Below are 18877 nucleotides of genomic sequence, written 5' to 3'. Positions count from 1 at the left end.
TACAGGAAGCTTAACACAACCATTAGAGTCCTGGAAAAGAAAGTGACATTGACCAAAGTCCTAGGGGAAAAGTCAAGTACCCCTGTATGGGATACAAAATGTCTCATACAAAGCAACAAGGCTTGAAGATGGCTCACACAGAAACGTTTATTAAGAAGCTGAATTTAAAGAAGAGAAATGTCTGCAGTCACGGTCTGTTGACCAGAGCATTCCCCTAAGTTTATTGCTCATGACCTTCCTTCAGGCTCCAAACAGCAACAATAAGGAAGAAAAGTGGTGTTCAGATCCCCTTAACCTTACATTTAAAAGGGTACTGTAAAATTCAGCTATTCCATTTTTCAGAGAGGGATACTCTCCTTTCCGAATACTGCTGAAACAGTCTTTTCAAGAAAACATTTCTGACAGACTCCTGTGTTCTTGTACCACTTTCTACGTAGTTGCATGTCCTGTGTGTTACCTGCTATTGGATAGCAGGACTGCAAGTTCATGGAACGTGGAAATACCATAGAATGGTTTGCACTGGAAGAGACCTTGGAGCTCATCCTGTTCCAACCCCCTGCCATAGGAAGGGACACCTTCACTAGATCAGGTTGCTCCAAGCCCCATCCAACTTGGCCTTGAACACTGCCGGGGATGGGGCAGCCACAGCTTCTCTGGGCAACCTGTGCCAGTGCCTCACCAACCTCACAGGGATGGATTTCTTCCTAATACCTAGTCTAAATCTTCCTTCTTTCAGTTTAAAGCTATTCCCACTTGCCTTATCCCTACATACCCTAAAAAAAAAGCCCCTTTCCAGCTTTCTTGTCAGCCCCTTTAGGCACTGGAAGCTGCTCTAAGCTCTCCCCAGCGCCTTCTCTTCTCCAGGCTGCACAATCTCAACTTTCTCAGCCTTTTTTCTTGGGAGAAGGATTATACTATCATTAGGTCACGTAACTACTGACATTACTGAGTTTGATATGTTGCAAACAACTGTCCCAGAAGGAGGCAATGTTTTACTAGCAGGTTTTGAACTCCTTTTGACAAATACTCCCAACTGACCTATTTCAGTGTTTTGCAATTCTCTTGATAATGCACTGAATAGGCACACTTACATGCAGGCTGATGGAGGGCTGAAAAGGGATGCTGAGTCAACAGTTTTAAATCTAATCCTGAGGTTAGAACCAGCTATATTTAAGGAACTGCATTATGAGTACATTCATCCCGTTAGCCATTAAAAAGAAGAAAGATGTATTTTCATTTACACAAAATCCTTTTAAAAAGATAAGTCCCCAGCAAAGTCACATACTGAAGACAGGGAAATTATTTGTTCAAAATGTATCCTCTCTTTAGATGACTTGCTTCATTTGCTTTTATGTCTTGCCCTCCAAAATTTAAACCATGAATCAAAAGACTGTCTTCCTTTCTGCCTTATGGAGGTACATAGCATTGGTGCTTATTAAGAATGGTTGAAGTGTACTCCTTATAGAAGCAGAATTATTTGCTAGATTATGAAAGATGGTGGAAATGAAAATAGCATGATAGTTTCAATAAGAAATATGCCCATAGCCAAGAGAAAATGTTACATTAAAATGAACATTTTCATACAAAATACTGGATTTTTCTGGAAAAGAAACTCACATTATTTCTATTCCTTCAATATAACATTTCACAATTCATTACATCAAAACTGATTATGCTGAGAACCAATGTGAAATATAGGAATAAAACCATACTACAGTTTATTGAAGTAAAACATACCTCTAACCTAAACACTTCACAGAAACATTTAACAATCCTTAAAACTGCTTCCAAGACACGTTTCAGATAAATGGGGTGTTTTAGAATTAATTCTCTTCAATTTTCTTCTAGTATATGAACTTACCTCTAGTACAATAGAATGGCAAACCTTCAGAGAAAATTAAGATGGTAATGAACAGTGATGGATGGGGTTTGCTTTCCTACTTCCCTATGACATTTCAAGGTACATATTAGATGAGTTGTCTCAAGGACTGACAATCACAAAAATCCAACAATGTTTGATTTATATTGCAACATGTATTTTTGGCAAGTAAAGATACTAATTACAAATTGTCCAAGGATAAAACAATCCTATGTCAAAAGTCTGAATATAAAGTCAAAATTCCCAAAATACTAAAATGTTAAGATGCACAATTGTCATCAAACAGGAAAACGGGCCAGTTTTAAATCTGCTGTCTGAAATTCCATGCTTCTCTAAATCACTTATCAATAAGCAATGATTTCTATGTTTTCTTACCTTAAAAGAGACATGTTGTTCCATATGACGGAGGAGCTGTGGTTTTTGGGCAGCTGTATAGTCACACACTGTGCATTTAAACTGCTTTCCTGAAATGGGAATAGAAATGGAATAACTTCTTTCTATTGAAGGTCAGAAAATGACTGATTATATTTCCTCCTATGAACAATACTTGAAGTCTAGCACTTACTCTGCAAAATTTTGGTTAAACAGAGCTAAGAGCAGGGTAAGGAAGAAAAAAGGCTTGAATGTCATCTTTAAATTATGAGCATTAAATAGGCTAAATGCTTCTGGGATAGTAACTTGGGAAAGAACAAAAAGAATTCTTATAGTGCAGCCTAAATGAAAGAAGGAAATCAATTATTTATAACTGGAGGCACAGTTATTTTGCTACCTGTAAAGGAGATCTGGAAATCCTTAACACAGGTGCTTGTTTATGTTCACATGTTTTTACCTACTTCTCTCCCAAGCACTGAACTGTTATGATTCAAATACGTTTTCCTTTCAAAGCATTATCTCTCCCAAGTAACCTTTTTTTCCTTATGATTTAAAACAACACCATTTCCTTCCTTTTATTCTCTGGGGCTCATACTCCCTTTCTCCATTATTTCATCTTTAAGACTCTATCAGCCTGCTACCTCCAGCCAAATAACAAGATGTATTAAATAGAGAAAGACTTCATTCTTGCATATTAACTGCCCCTAGCTGGTAAAATCTATTTGACTTCATGTGGAATAAGCATGTATTAAAAACTAGTGCAAAAGCAAAAGAAGTAAAATGGAGAATGGAGAAGAACAATACAAAATATTCTGTATTATCCTGAAGAGATCAGATTTCTTCAGAAGTTACAAGTATTTTATACTAGGTGTGAAAGTTTCCATAAAACAGAGCTAAGAAAAACCTTCATACAATTTCTGACATCAAATGAATATAATGAAACACAGGCTTTCTGGTTTATTTCTAATCACAAACAGTAGTAAGCCCAAACAACGGAATTGTCTTCTATCATGCCATTCTCGAGAAGTCCGTCTTTTGAAGAAGAATAAAGCAAACAGAGTGTAAATCTTGGATTTATTTGCATCAGTCAAGGAGGGAGGTGCATCAAAAATGAACATTTAATCACCTCAGTTATTGCAGAGGATGATGACAATCTGAAGCTAGATAAAAAAGGCTCCTGGTAATAACACTGCCTCTAGAGTCATGGTTTCAGCCTGACCTAGCAGTAAACGATAAGAGAATATAGTTCCATGCATGTAAATAAATGTTTAAAACTAACTTCGTACCTTTAAGGCAAAGCCAGACAAGGCAGGGCCTGCACAACTGCAGTGCCAAATTTCAAAGCAGCCTCAGCTGAATTGCAGTAATGGCTTACACACACATATATTTTGTTGAAGAAGTAGAAATAACTCCCATGTAAAATAAAACTCAACTTTCATTGCTGAATTTCACTATTTGGACACAGCAGATGGTGAAAACAAAACAGAAAGGTTTTGAAATGAAACCCCATGCAGAGAGGTTTTTAAATAGGCTAATTGTGCTCTGAATTTCCTTTTAATTCAGATGCAATCTGCCTCCTTCTCGCAGCCAGGAATCAGCTGAGGATTGCATTTGGTAAGTAAATCTTGATTCTTGCATATGAAGTTCAGATGTATGGGCAGCACCTGCCTGATATTGACCAAGTTGTCTCAAATTATTGGAAAGTACTTTTGGAATAACAAGTGACTTACTCATGGTAATACTACAGTAACTGTAGGCTTCCTAAAATACAGAATCATAGAACGGTTTTGGTTAGAAAGGACCTTAAGATCACCAAGTTCCCACCCCCCTGCCATATGCAGGGACACCTCACACTAGACCACGTCACCCAAGGCTCTGTCCAACCTGAACACTGCCCTGGACTTGCTTGTCCAACCTGAACAGCAATCCTTGAACACCACCAGGGATGGAGCATTTACCACTTCTCTGGGCAACCTGTTCCAGTGCCTCACCACCCTCACAGTAAAGAACTTCTTCATTATCTCTAACCTGAACTTCCCCTGTTTAAGTTTAAACCCATTACCCCTTGTCCTATTGCTGCAATCGCTGTTGAAGAGTCCTTCTCCAGCATCATATCAATGCAAAAGGGATTATCTCTTTCCTTTATACATGCAGATATAAGCATAAATAACATAAACATCTCTGACAAAACTTTCACATAGATTCTAAAGTTCCAAGACAGCATCATGTGCTTTCTAGGAAAGGATAACACTAATGAATATGCAATTTTTAATAAAAATTGTTTAAATTAAATGGTCAATAGAGTGAAATGAGGTTTCACAAGGCTGCATGAGTAACAACGATCAAGGTACTAAGTCATAATGAAGGTCTGCACAGCTTATCTTATAGGATCATAGAATCATAGAATAATTAGGGTTGCAAAGGACCTTAAGATCATCTAGTTCCAACCTCCCTGCCATGGGCAGGGGTACCTCACACTAAATCGTATCACCCAAGGCTTCATCCAACTTGGCCTTGAACACTGCCAGGGATGGAGCATTCACAACCTCCCTGGGCAACCCATTCCAGTACCTCACCACTTGCTGTTTTCACCATCTTGCTATTTTCAATTTGATAATCACAGAGGAATAAAATATTGTTCTATCCCAAATTTTCATACAAAAGATGGTATTTTTCTGGATTTGCATCTCACTTATTTCTGTTATCACAGAAATATTAAGATTACAGAGCAAATTCAGCTGCTGCATGTGTGTGTGTAGAGAACTCATGCTCAGGCTTGCCACTAGATGATTAGAAAGAGCTGCAGCAGCCATGCCTCTGTTGGGCTACTGCATTTGCCAACTCCCAACAATACTCTTGCAGACGGAAGTAGTAAGAGACTTAAGTATGCAACTATTTGTGCTTTCAAATTTCTATTGAGATCAACAATTGTATGCAAGAATATAAAGGGATATAAAGCAAACAATGTCTCAAGTATTGCAGAGACAGCTGTTTTTCTTTCACAGATACTAATTTTGCAAAGGTTTGAATTATTTCACAATGTCTCATAGGGATAAACAAGATCTGTAGCCAGCACTTTGTTCAACTGAAAAATGCTTGTTAGCAAGGCCCTGTAGTACAGCTCGTATTTATTGCCTTGGAATAAACTTGCACGTAATAAACATACACTTACCATCAGCAGTATGAAGGAGTTTATGGCTCTTCAAAGTGCCTTTTGATTTGAACTTTTTCCCACACATATCACAAAGGTGTGTTTTCTCAGTGCTGTGACGATTCATATGGGCTTTCAAGTTACTCTTGCTGCGAGTGGCGTACTCACAGAGGGAGCATTTGAAGGGTTTGACACCTAGAAATAAAAATACATACTATGATACAAGCAAGCTTAACCTTGTGATGAGAGCAGGGACATGTGAGCAACACGAACAAGGTCCAAGAGTTTAAAATTTGGCTATCTGCATTTAAGAAATCCCACCTACAGCCTCTGTGAGAATGATACAAGCTCTTGGCAGTATCATTTAACTTAATTCTACAAGAAACCCTCCTTTCAGTAAGTACTTCCTTATTGAAGCCAGACACTGAGTTTAACCAAGGATATACTAATTGTTTTGGTTGGTAATCCTCTGTTTTGAAGTAGAGCCCACTGCCTAAATCGATGCCTAGTTGGCAGAGATACCAAATATTCCTCTAAAGGTCTTCAGATAACTATCACAGAATTGTTTGGGTTGGATAGGACCTTAAAATCATCCGGTTCCAACCCCCCTGAAATGGGCAGGGATACCTCACACTAGACCATGTTGCCCAGCGCTCTGTCCAACCTGGCCTTGAACACTGCCAGGGATGTATCATTTCCCACTTCTTTGGACACCCTGTTCCAGTGCCTCACTACCCTCACAGTAAAGAACTTCTTTCTTATATCTAACCTGAACTTCCTCTGTTTCAGTCTGAACCCATCACCCCTTGTCCTGTCGCTCCAGTCCCTGATGAAGAGTCCCTCTCTAGCATCCTTGTAGGCACCCTTCAGATACTGGAAGCCTGCCACCATTCTCCATTTAATACCATAAAGAATGAAGAAACCTGTTTTACAGAGCACTGTTTCATTAGGTAGCTGTGCAAAGCTGTGTTTTATTGTTAGTTACTCTCAGGCTGGCTAATGGCTCACACTGTAATACTTGTTTTTTAATTTATTATTTTTGGCCCTCTTGGTATTATGCAAGCACTTACAATTTCACTTCTCTCAAACAGTCCAATGTATGCAACAGAGAGAGACACACAGTATGTCATCTAACAGGTCTACAAGAACAAAGTAAATCCTTCAAAGAGAAGTTGAATAAATCTGAATTGGCAGAGTAGTTCAACAGTTTCATGAGGCTCTCTGGCAGTTTTAGAATGATATTCATTACCTCAGGACTAGAATTACAAGGATGAGGAATTATAGCCTACTTTAAGCAGACTTGATTGCACACTTTGATTTGGAAATAAATTCCTGTTCACCTCTTTCTCACACTAGTCAGTTGGGTTCCAAACCTTCATGGCAGAACAAACTATACAAAGAAATACATAATAGTTCTAAGCCTACAATTTTGCATTACCTAAACTCCTTAGTGGAGTAAAGGCTATTAGAAAGAAGCACCACTACAGTACAGGGATAGGTGAGCTCATAGTTAAAGCACTCAAACAAACATGCAATACTAGTACAGATGTCTGAAGTATCTGCATAGGAACAAACACTCTGGAACCAAAATGCCAGTTTGAGAGTATCAAAACCCATTAGTCCCTTTATGTAGAGAGAGGACTAAAGAATCCAAAATCATGCTCGAACACTACAACTGATTAAAGAGCATACAAGTGGTCTTCCAATTGTTATAAAAATAGACAGACTGGGTAGACACAAGATTTTTACTGGGCATAGATTTTAAGGCATGTAGATTTTCAAGGCATTTTTAACCTGTGTGTTGCCACACTACTGCAATTTCTCCTTAAAAAGTCATGGATATGATCAGTATTATCTTATGGATTTTTCATCACTGTTTATGCCCATGTCACCTCTTGCCATGCTCAGCATGATTTAACTAAAATACACACAGAATTTATATGTATACATCAAAGCAACCAAATTTCAATTGTTTTCCTAATAGGTTTCCAGTCCAAGTATTTCTGGACAAATGTGAAAGGAGCAGCAGTTACCCATGAGAAGATACATAAAATCACTCGCTTGAAGAGACTGAGCATGCATTTAATTCACTCCTCCTTACTCACTTTTACTACACAATACTTTAATAGATGTTTATGAATGAGTTTTGGGGAAAAACAGAATCAGAAACATACTAATTTTATAAAACATTTAAGCTGTCTATTCCTGTTATGAGTGTGCAGCTCCATATGCGATCCAGAATGTATTAAATTATTTAGCCTCCAGTGTAGCTTAAGGATTTTGATTCAGGTATAGCCATAATTTTGAATTCCTTTTTACATCAGCAAAGCTCATGTGGAATGAGACTGATTATACACCCGAAAGCTTAAAAGCGGAGTTTTACCTTCATGAGCCCAAATGTGACGCTGAAGGTCTGATCCATTCTTCATAAAATAAAAATCACAGTAGGGACATTTCACAGCTCGCTTTCCAATAAGTCCTTTCAGCTGAACTCTTCTGCCAAGAATCTCAGAAATAGTCGTCATTGAAACCTCTGAGAGAAATATAAAAGGTAATAAAAACCAGAAAGACATGAGGGAATTTGTTCTATAAGTAACATTGAAGAGCTAGATCCTGATTCACTCCAACTTTTTAAAAGCTCTACTTCCCCTACTGCCACTCAGATAAGACCTGAGCAAAGAACATAAGGACATTATTTCCTGCAGGGTTTCAATTCATATCAGCCATAGCTATAATGGTCAAAATGTCTGATAACCAGGTATAAATTATAAAGAAAAAAACAGACTCATGGAATAATGTGACTGGAAGGACCTCTGTGGTCACCTCTCCAAACTGGGCCAACTCTGGAGTTCCAACTTCAAAGTTGCATCAAGTTGCTCAGGGCCATACCCAGTCCTGTTCTGAACATATCCAAGGACTGTCTTGGTCTGTTCCAGTGTCTGATGACCTTTACAATCAAAATTGTTTTTCTAATTTCTAGTAAGAACCTCCTTGCTTCAACTCACTGCCCTTCACTGTAGAATCCCAAGCAGATTCTGGCTTTGTCTTGATACTGGCTCAGTCTCCTTCTTAATGTCTTATTAGATAGCTGAAGACAGTAATTAAGATTCCTCTTCTTGCCTGTGCTTATTCAGGCTCAACACACTCCACTCGGTAAGTTTTTCCCTCATAGGATTCTAGTGTTTTGGTTGTCACAGTGAAAAAGCTTAAAATAATTAAGTTTAAATTAAAATGCCCCAAATGCACATAATGAAAACATTGCCAAATGCTTTTAAAAACTAAATCAAACTAAAAACTACATCAGTGCATTTCAGATGAACAAAACGCTATCACCTGACTCAAGGAAAGTAATCTAAATACTAAGACTTGAAAGCTGATGACTTCATATGTCCAAGATCTTGTAAAATTTGAAAGTTACAGTCTAAACTTAGACTTTTATCACATATGATCTGTCATACCCAGTGTCCTGATGATTGGTCCCAGAGTGGAATAAAAACTCCTGCCTGAACTCACATGCACAAGGAAAGCAACCTCAAAAGGGAAATATAAAAGCCCATGAACTGAGCAGAGCAATGTTCTAAAAGTACCCAAAGAAAGGAAAATACAGATACAAGTCTGAACTCTCATCAGTCTTCTATGGCTTAGATGCTTCATTTATGAGTGCAGGCTAGCGTGTCTGCTCCGCAGGGATCTATCTCATGTCTCAGACTGTTAAGAAGCATCAAATTAAATCAGTGGTCGAAAAGATGGAGAATTCTGAGAGCTGGGACCAGAATCCAAGACTCAACTTTTGCTGCTCAGTACCCAAATCATTTGGCAATAAAGCCAAGCTCTCTTATCATCTTGTTTTGAATGCTGCTCTACCAAAGTCTACAGAAACTTTTGTCCTACTGCCTTCATGAGATCAGAATTCAACTCCTGTTCTTTGCAAACCTAGAAGGATTACTCTTTTATTTCATACTTTCTACTTGATGAAACAGAAGAGACAAGAGAGGGGTCACAATGAATGATATTAAGGAAGGAGAGGGAGCTCCAGAAATAGGATTTTAATGATAAATATGAGAGGGCTTCAGCTTAAATTAATTTTTGATATGTCGCTTTAAAATCCAATTCATTTTAAGAGTATCCGTTTTCCCCTTCATCTTTATTATTTTCCATTTATGTTTTTCAAAACAACTGCATTCATTCCATTGCAGTACTTGTTATTTTCTGTCACCAGACCCCTCACATTCATTTGGCTTGTAATGAAATACGCTGTTCAAATAAAAGGATTTCCTTCTGATTACAAGGACAACACACCAAGGAAGACATTTGTGCATTAATTCTCCTCCATACTTTTAAACAGCGTTATTGCATAAGTACTGCATAGGCATATCTTAGATGCAGTATCTCTTTGGTACCAAGGAGATATACCTTATAAATCTGCTACTTTGCTTCCAAGTTCTATTCACCTGCAATATATGAATTAAAAATTAGGGAGATGATCCTGCTCCTCTACTCTGCTCTCAGGAGATCTCACTTCGAGCATTGTGAGCAGTTCTGGTATCCTCAACATAAAAAGGACATGGAACTGTTTGAACAAGTCCAGAGGAGGCCACGAGGATGATCAGGGGACTGGAGCACCTCCTGTATGGGGACAGGCTGAGAAAGTTGGGGCTGTTCAGCCTGGAGAAGAGAAGGCTGCGTGGAGACCTCATAGCAGCCTTCCAGTATCTGAAGTGAGCCTATAAAGATGCTGGGGAGGGACTGTTCATTAGGGACTGTAGTGATAGGACAAGGGGTAACAGGTTAAAACTTAAACAGGGGAAGTTCGGGTTAGAGATAATGAAGAAGTTCTTTACTGTAAGGGTGGTGAGGCACTGGAATGTGTTGCCCAAAAAAGCAGTAAATGCTCCATCCCTGACAGTGTTCAAGGCCAGGTTGGACAGATCATTGGGAACATGGTCTAGTGTGAGCTGTCCTTGCCCATGGCAGGAGGTTTGGAGCTAGATGATGTTAAAGTCCTTTCCAACCCTAACTGTTCTATGATTCTAAAAAAGAGGACACAAAAATAAGAGGCTGTTCAGGTTTTCTTTTTTTAATCTTTCCTCTATTATAAACCAGAGTTTAAGAGAAGCTACTTTCCTGGGTCCAAAAATTTACATTATACATTTAAAGGGATTCAGATACCAAAATGCAGGAGTTTAGCATGCCAGGGTTCTAGAGGTAACTGCTATTTCTGGACCCCTGACACAGTGTACACTAATAATTCAGCAGTTAATGAAGGAGTGCTGACCAATGGCAACCTGTAAGGGCACAGTACATAATGTACTGCTAGTTCACAGATCACATTATTTAGGGAGGCCTCCTGTACTCCCTGGCTGAGCCAGCACAAAGGATTTACAGGCACAGCACTTGAGATTCAATTTCTATGCTCAGTGAGTGACACACCTCCTGACTACGGTATAGCACAGAAACCTTTCCTCATCTCAATTTGCTGCATCAGACATGTCCTGATGTATGACAAGCCCTCCAACCACACTGCTGTAAAGTAGTCTGCAAATAAAGAGGTTTGGTAACTAAAGAGCTGAAGTAAGAGTTAGTCTGAAATTGAAGGAAAATGTGTAAAACACGGGTCTAGCACTATCTAGTGGCAGTAGGAAGATAAGAAACTACTGCTTTATCTATTATGTTGTAATTCTGACAAAGACAAGAAAAGTTACACCATTTTAATTGGATTTTTTCTTCCCCAAACTCAAGTTTTGAGTATGGCTGGTATTTTATTTCTTGATATTATGGCAGCTGATAAGTAACACTGTAGACAAGTTAATTAAAGAATATTGGCCAATGCAGTCAACTCTCCTTTACCCACAGTAGCAGGGCCTTTCTATCTGTCCTGGTTTTAAATGGGATAGAATTAATTTTCTTCCCAGTAGCTGGTGCAGTGCTGTGTTTTAGCTTTAGTCTGAGAACAATGCTGATAATATATGGATATTTCAGTTGTTGCTCAGCAGCACATACTCTGGTCAAGAACTTTTCAGTCTCATGCTCTGCCAGTGAAGAGGGGCACAAGAAGCCAGGAGGAAGCAGAGACAGGATCCCTGACCCAAACTAACCAAAGGGGTTTTCCATACTGGGCCCAGTATATAAACTGGGGAGAGTCGTCCAGAAGGGATCGATAACTGCTTGGGTTGGGCTGGGCATCAGCCAGTGGGTTCTGGTCAACAGTATTATGTATCACTGCTGTTTATTGCTTGTCTTCTTTCCCATTTTAGTTTTATATCTCTCTACTTGCTATTTCCCTTATCATTATTATTAGTAGTAGTGGCAGGAGTATTATATTGTACTTTAGTTATTAAACTGTTCTTATCTCAATCCATGGGGTTTACATTCTTTTGATTCTCCTCCCCATCCCACATGGGGAGGGATGAATGAAGGGGATGACAGAGCAGCTGTGTGGTGCTGAGTTACCAGCTGGGGTTAAACCACAACACTATCCAACATAATACTGAGGAGGAAAGAAGAGACACATCAATGCAGCTCTGCTGAGCTCTCATCAGTCAGATTTAAATCAGTGCCTGCACCAGTCACACTTTGGCACTGAAGTCCCAAGGTTTGAGAAAGGACTGTTTACTCAGGCACAGCATGTTGACTCACTGCACATTTTATGTTGAGCTTGCACTGATAAATCAGTTTCATTCTAGTGATGATTCACTAGAATGAGAGGTATAAACAGAGTCTGAATGGACTGCAACGGTTATCTTGGATCCAGCCAGGCTTGTCAGCTCCAGCTTAATATTGATCATACTACACCCCAGATGGTTCTAGCAAGAGACCTGCTGCAGGCTTCACTTGGCCCTGGAGGTAAAGCCCAGCCACACACCAAATGAGCACACACAGCATCAGCTCAGGGACTTCTGCCTTCACGCCAATTACCTACGGACACAATAATGTTTAACAAATGCCTTTCTGTCAGTTTATGTATGGACAACGGGAATTTTATGTCTCATGGGTTGTTACAGGATGTCTGTCCGCCTAATTCCAAACTTCCCAATGTTTAACTTGAATTCACCTAGGTCCTCTTTTGGAAATGACTCCTCTGCCAGATGAAGACAGATTTCTTAGCACAATTACCTGATAGACTCCACACTACACAAGCTGGAACAATGATTTTTTTTTCACTCTAAATTCTAACATCTGCAAACCCACTACAATTCTTCTTCTAAACCAGTTAAATTAGATGTATACTCTTCTCTTCTGTTGGAATATAATCACATTACACTGCTCCCTCTAAACCTTTATCCCTTTATGGCAACGGACTGAGAAATTTTCCTTGATTTTTCCTTACCAGGGTGATTTGTCTTGATGTGAGATTTTATAAGTCGATCTTCAGAAAATGACTTCTCACACACAGGACAGGAATAACTCTTTTTATCCTTAAGCGAGAAAGGAAGAAAGAGATTGCATTATCAGTCTACTGGTGTAATCACTATAGTCATTACTCAGTAATACACGGTTCTCAACAAAGCTATAATTGAAGGTTCAGCTTTTAAGGAAAGAAATGAAGATATTTATAGTGAAGTACGTGAAGGAGAAATATTAAAGTATTCTAAGAATACCATTAATCCCCTTGAATGAAGGGCTCCAAGTTACAGCACATGAGAATATGCACAATAAATGGAAGCATTATGTTCTGACTGACTCTTTAGAGAATCAAGAGTTGAAAGATGAGGTCACAGAACAGAAGAAAATGTATTTGATGTAAGCAGTAATATTCAGGGGTTTTTGAGGTTTTTCACAAGTCTACCCTTCTGAAACCTAAGGATTAGATCTCACTATTCTGAAGACACCCACTAGTAGGTATATTTAGAAAATGGCCTGAAATTGAGCACAGGAGTTAACAATGACAGATGCCACTACTCAGTGTCTGCATTTCTAACTACTTCATAAATATTCAACAGTTTATGTATTGCCAGTAAAGTATTCTTCCCCTATTTTGATTTCAAAGCCAGCCTGTAAGTTGTCTTTTATCAGTTTCACTGATGTTATGGAAGATTAACACCATCAAACAAGTTCAGCTGGAGAGTTTTGATGCAATTTCTTCCTAGATGTAACTTTAGTGTCATTGTAATTTTAATATTTTTACAAATGTATCAAACTCCATATAAAAATATCAGATTTTTCTCAATTTACTGCTTTTTGGAATAGAAAATTCAAGGAACCTACAAGTGCTGACAAAATCTTATTGGGAAAGAGCTGTTCATTCGTGGAATTAGGGTCTTTCAAATGATACCTAAACCTGTTCCTGCTGATTTCACACTTCTACCTGAACACGTTACTCAAATGAAAATTGGTAGATTAATAAAACCCTATAGCAATGTTTGAACCTCTTCAAAGGCTGGGTTGCACGATCGCATTCATAATTTGGCACATGTAAGAAAAACATAAGCACAGCATTATTTAGGGGCTACTGAGGGGCCACCTGAAATTTGACAGATCTCACTTTGTCAAACTGTTGCTCAAAGTTACTATATAACTGAGTTCAAAATACACAACAAATGAAAACGGGAGAACAACAACACCCAACTGTATATTAAATGCATACTAGTTATTTTCATTTATTTATACTGGCATACTTTTAATGTACAGTTGGGTGTTGCTGGTCTTTAGTACTTTCTGTATTATGTATTTCTCAGTGTGCCCAGAACACTAAGACAAATATGCTGTGCTGTTTCATACAGTTTAATTAGGAGAAAACCCAAGCAACCAACACTCCACATACACTACTTTAATACTGTAATTGTGACAACTCTGCATTCTTCCTAATACTTTTCATGACGGCAAGACTAGAAGCCTGCACCTGAAAGAGCCAAAATGATCACTAAATGCATCAAGAGTTATAGCGTAACATGAAAGTACAGGCAAGAACACATTTTTCTATGTGAGGATGGTAACAAAATTTTTCAATAACAGAATAATCCAGAAAGCTTTCTTTAAGCAGTTAGAAAGTCATCACACCAAGTTCTGCAGCAAACAATCTTCAAAAGGGGTGTCTTTTTCAGTGTAACAGATTGCACTTTGGAGCGCTAAGTCCCTTCAAAGTGATTGTGTCAAGCTCCAGCCTCTCACCAAAACCATCCAGCTAAAACCAAACCTTTCACTGCTTTTTTTGTCCTGGCCAGTCCCACAGACCTTTGGAGCTTACGTTGCTAGTTTTGACTGTTTTAAGTGCACTTCTGTCGCTGCACTGAGAGCTTGTGACAGTGCCGGTCCCTCCATGTAATCCCATCACTATCAGAAATCCCCTGTTGCAAGCTAAGTATTTCAAAGCATGAAGTTCACAACATGGAGCTCCAGAGAAGGTCTCCACCACCACAGCTCTAGCTCTTCAGAATGTCCTTGTACATGATGACAAAGACACAAGGCTGAGCTTGTAGTAATATCTTCATCATGTTCTCAGCATGCAAGTTTTCCTAAGTAAAACTAAAAGTTATTTATCCTATGCCTTTCTGGAGTGCCTGCCTTTTAAATGTCTTAATGGTTGTTTTTTGAGGGACACAAACAGAAGCAAAGTATCAGGAGAGCTACACCTACCTTTGTTGGAACCAGCTGCATGGTCCCATCAGCTACTTCAATTTCAGGGTCACTTCCACACTTCCTGAGATTTGCTTAATCCCCCTATTAGCTAATTTGAGAATATCTAAGAAACTTAGAATAATTCCAAAATGAAGTGAGCTTTCTGACTTAAAAGTACTGTGCACATTCCACATCAGGAATGAATTAGGGCCATAAATATTCTTAAACCTAGCAAAGAGATTAATCTAATACTATCATAGAACTTTCTTAATTATGCTAAGTTTCATTCTAAAATCAGGCTGCTTACATATACAGTGATGAGAACAAAAACGAAAAGCCTCTGTATACGCAGCATTTAAACCAACAGACCACTATGGAGTTTATTTAATGAATCAAATAGTACTAAATATGACCTACATGCAAAACACCAGAAACATTAGAAACTTGTATCACACTCATGAGGAATGAGACATTCTGATGACACAAATATCTCTTATGCACATACATGGGATACGTATGATCATATATTACAGCATCTACATGGCAATCCTGCCACTGATTTTGAACGAGACTGTGTGAACTCCTGACAGCTTAGTTATCAATTCCATTAATAGTGTAAAATTAAGATCATGGCCACAATAAAAAGTGTTGAGGCCCAAACTGGACAAATACATTATAGAAATGAACGATCCATTCCCCTCCTTTTGTACAATTTTCTAGAGGACTACAAAGTCAAAGCCTGCTCCTACATCTATTTGGATCAACAGAAATGTAATTTCTAATGCCTAATGAAACACGATTAGTTCCCTGAGTTATACTTCCAAAGACTGAGGATGTCCAGAAATCATCATGCCATTAAACTCAGAATTTTCACAGAAGATTGCCAAATTATGCTGATGTCCTATTAAAATCCAACTTAGCCACAAGGATCTGATGTGCCCAAGAGGTGGCTACGCATACATGTGAAGGAGGCTAGAGAAGAATTTGCTAATGGTTAGACAGACTTATGAAGCCTGGCAAGCAGCAGAAATCACAGCTCACAATATGACAAGCACCTGCACACTGTACTGCTCAAGCATGTTTTTTTGTGTGTGAAATAACTACTGGTAAAGATGATTGGCATTCATTATGGAAGCAAGGACCAAGAACAAAAGCCATTTTCCAACTGAATGCCTGATCATTAGATCATAGATTTTTTGGTTAATTCTCTCCCTTTCCAGTACTTTGCATTCTTGACTACACAGTGGCACTGGTCCAGAGTGCAATGGTATCATAGTCAGACCAGTGATGGTCTGAAAATTAACACTCCTGAGGAAGGGGAAATAAGCAATCACAGCTCGAGTATCTCACTTCCTACTGACAGCTCTAACTATGCTATTACAGGAAAGGTCAGCAGCATAATGAAATTTCTAAGCATCCTTTCAAGGACAGGAATCATTTACAGCCCAAAATGCACGTGACAGCAGATGTAGGCACCTAATAGCAAGTGGTGGTTCTGGATGTGAACTCCCATTTTATTTAGGAGCTTCTCTTGTAGCATTAATTACATATATAGATTTAACATCATTTCAGAGCTCAGTACACTGAGTACTGTAAAACCCACTGGAGGTTGTAAACAAACTCTGGTACCTGTATCAGCATTCTTTAGTTCCACAACTGGTCCCTAATGTTACCACTAGCTCATTCATAGAATCACAGAATCACAGAACAGTTAGGGTTGGAAAGGACCTTAAGATAATCCAGTTCCAACCCCCTGCCACAGGCAAGGGCACCTCACACTAAACCATGTCACATAAGTCATTACAAACAGCCCATCCCTTTCCTAGATATTATGACACGTAAGTGAGCCACACATGTCACATAAAAGCCAGTAATTGTCATAACTGTCATGGACAAGAGGTAGAGGTAAAAGGCATGGAAAAAAAAAGAATATATGCAAAATTTTGGTTTTGAATCCAGACTTCAAAAATAAAAGTCTTCCCTGTAACAACAATGTGCAGCAAATCCAAAGGCAAGAGGCAGCATATACAAACTCCTCATCATCATCTCCCAGGCAATAAATAATCCCAATTTCAGTACAAGAATTACATGGTGCATGGACAGTAAGATAGGCTATACACTGAGTGACAAGGGTGAACAGTAAGCTGCTATTTAATAACCATCATTTATCCTATTAACCAAATAATACAGGGATTCAGGTGAAAAGCAGCCAGCAACAAGGTAATGAAAGATAAGCATTCATACAAGACACGAGATGTTGGTATCTTCTTTTGATATGCTGGTATCTTTTATGCTCCATCCCCAGCAGCGTTCAAGGCCAGACTGGAATGGCCTCGAAGCAACCTGGTTTACTGGAAGGTGTCCCTGCCCAGAGCAGGGCAGGAACAGTTGAAACTGAATGATCTTAAGGTCCCTTCAAACCCAAACCAGCCTGTGATTCTATGGTTCTGTCTCTAGGGAAGATTTAATTCTAATGCTTATTGATTTTGCAACCTAAAATTAACATTAAAGAAGCTTTCCACATTTAGCTGTGCATAGTTTGTTAAAGTGCTGTATTCTGGAATAATTGGCCCTGTGTGCATTAAGCAAATATACCAAGCAGTGGGATCAAAGGCCAATATGAGAACTGTCAAGTTGAGTCACTAAGTTCTAATTCGTAAATTTTTCAATCTATTTAAATACTCAAATATATTTGACAGTAACTATCAGTAAGCATCCTTCTGAAAGATCTCACTGTTACACTGGTTTTAATTATGAAATGCATTTTCTCAGTTCTATTTAGTATCATGAAAACGATGCTCCTGGTGGGAGCTGAAGGATACTCATCACGCTTGAAAAACAGGTACTTATGTAAGGATATGGGATATCTCATCTCAGGGTCTTTGTCCTTAAGTAGTCTCAGACACCATTTACACAGATTTTTGCCATCAGATGGACATCATAAACAGAATAAATTCAAAAGCAGCCTAAAAGAATGTCTATTACGTGAGCTTTCTGCCGATTTTGTAACAAAATATCTATACAACTGCGGGAAAAAAGGGGAGGAAAAAATGTTCCCTTTTTTGTCACCTCTTCCATTTTGCCTTTTTAAACCTGTCTTGCAGTTACAAAGGACTAGTACTTAAGAAGAGTAGGAGGTGCAGTGTTCTCTTCTGTTACAAACACCAACTTCAGCCATTGGAAATGCTGGCCAAGAGCCTACCTCCTGACTGCAGAAGATGACCTGAAACTATTAGGCACTGTATATTACCAGCTTTTTTAAGTAGTTGAGCAGAAATTGGCCACATCCTGGGAAAAATTAACATGAATCCTTAATTCAAGCATCACATTTCACTATTAAGAGGAAGTGTAACAACAGTATTTATCAGTGTACTCTGAGTTGTGATGTTGCTTTCTCACGTGATTAGGAGGGATTTGTTGTATGTCGTGCATATTGTCAAGTGTGTGTTAAGATTTTTTTACAAGACAATGCCAGCAAAAACCGTAATGTTGTGTAAAGAATGAAGTAAGATCCATCTGAGCATTTCCTTGCTCTTAAAGGACAGAAGAGTGAGTGTTGCAATTAAACAACTGGTATTTTCTCTTCTGCTGGAATAAGAATAAAAATATATTCAGGAGAAGGGTAAATTGCCTCCTGGAAATGTTTTACTGCATAAATTATTAAAATGCCAAATTGCAAGGATGTAGTTCATGCCAATTTTCTGGCAGTATCAGTCAAGAAAGTTTAAATACAAATAGCATGCCTGTCAAACACTTTCTGAAATGCTAAACTGTACTTTATTCAACACCACTACCTTCATGTAAAATGTATGAGGTCATATGTTCCACCTAAGCACTCCAGATGGCCTTCAAGAAATACTCTAGTTAAAAGTAGATTAAATTCATTATGCTGGGAGAGCAGGCACTTGCTGAGCACCCTT

The 18877-nt window shown here is 38.6% G+C and overlaps 1 protein-coding gene across 1 annotated transcript in view; it reads right to left on the bottom strand.

Moving 5' to 3' along the window:
* The window catches only part of ZFAT (zinc finger and AT-hook domain containing), a 74006-nt gene that overhangs the window by 19935 nt on the left and 35194 nt on the right, over positions 1-18877 (bottom strand). The window contains exons 8-11 of the mRNA XM_005143809.4: positions 12730-12817; positions 7786-7935; positions 5424-5597; positions 2255-2343 (exon numbers count right to left, since the gene is read on the bottom strand). Of these exons, the coding sequence (XP_005143866.3) occupies positions 2255-2343; positions 5424-5597; positions 7786-7935; positions 12730-12817 (501 nt within the window). The remainder of the gene's footprint in view (positions 1-2254; positions 2344-5423; positions 5598-7785; positions 7936-12729; positions 12818-18877) is intronic.

This window comes from Melopsittacus undulatus, chromosome 1, assembly GCF_012275295.1.
Source record: "Melopsittacus undulatus isolate bMelUnd1 chromosome 1, bMelUnd1.mat.Z, whole genome shotgun sequence".
NCBI lineage: Eukaryota > Metazoa > Chordata > Aves > Psittaciformes > Psittaculidae > Melopsittacus > Melopsittacus undulatus.
The sequence above is the reverse complement of the archived record's forward strand: the minus strand, read 5'-3'. Positions and strand labels throughout refer to the sequence as shown.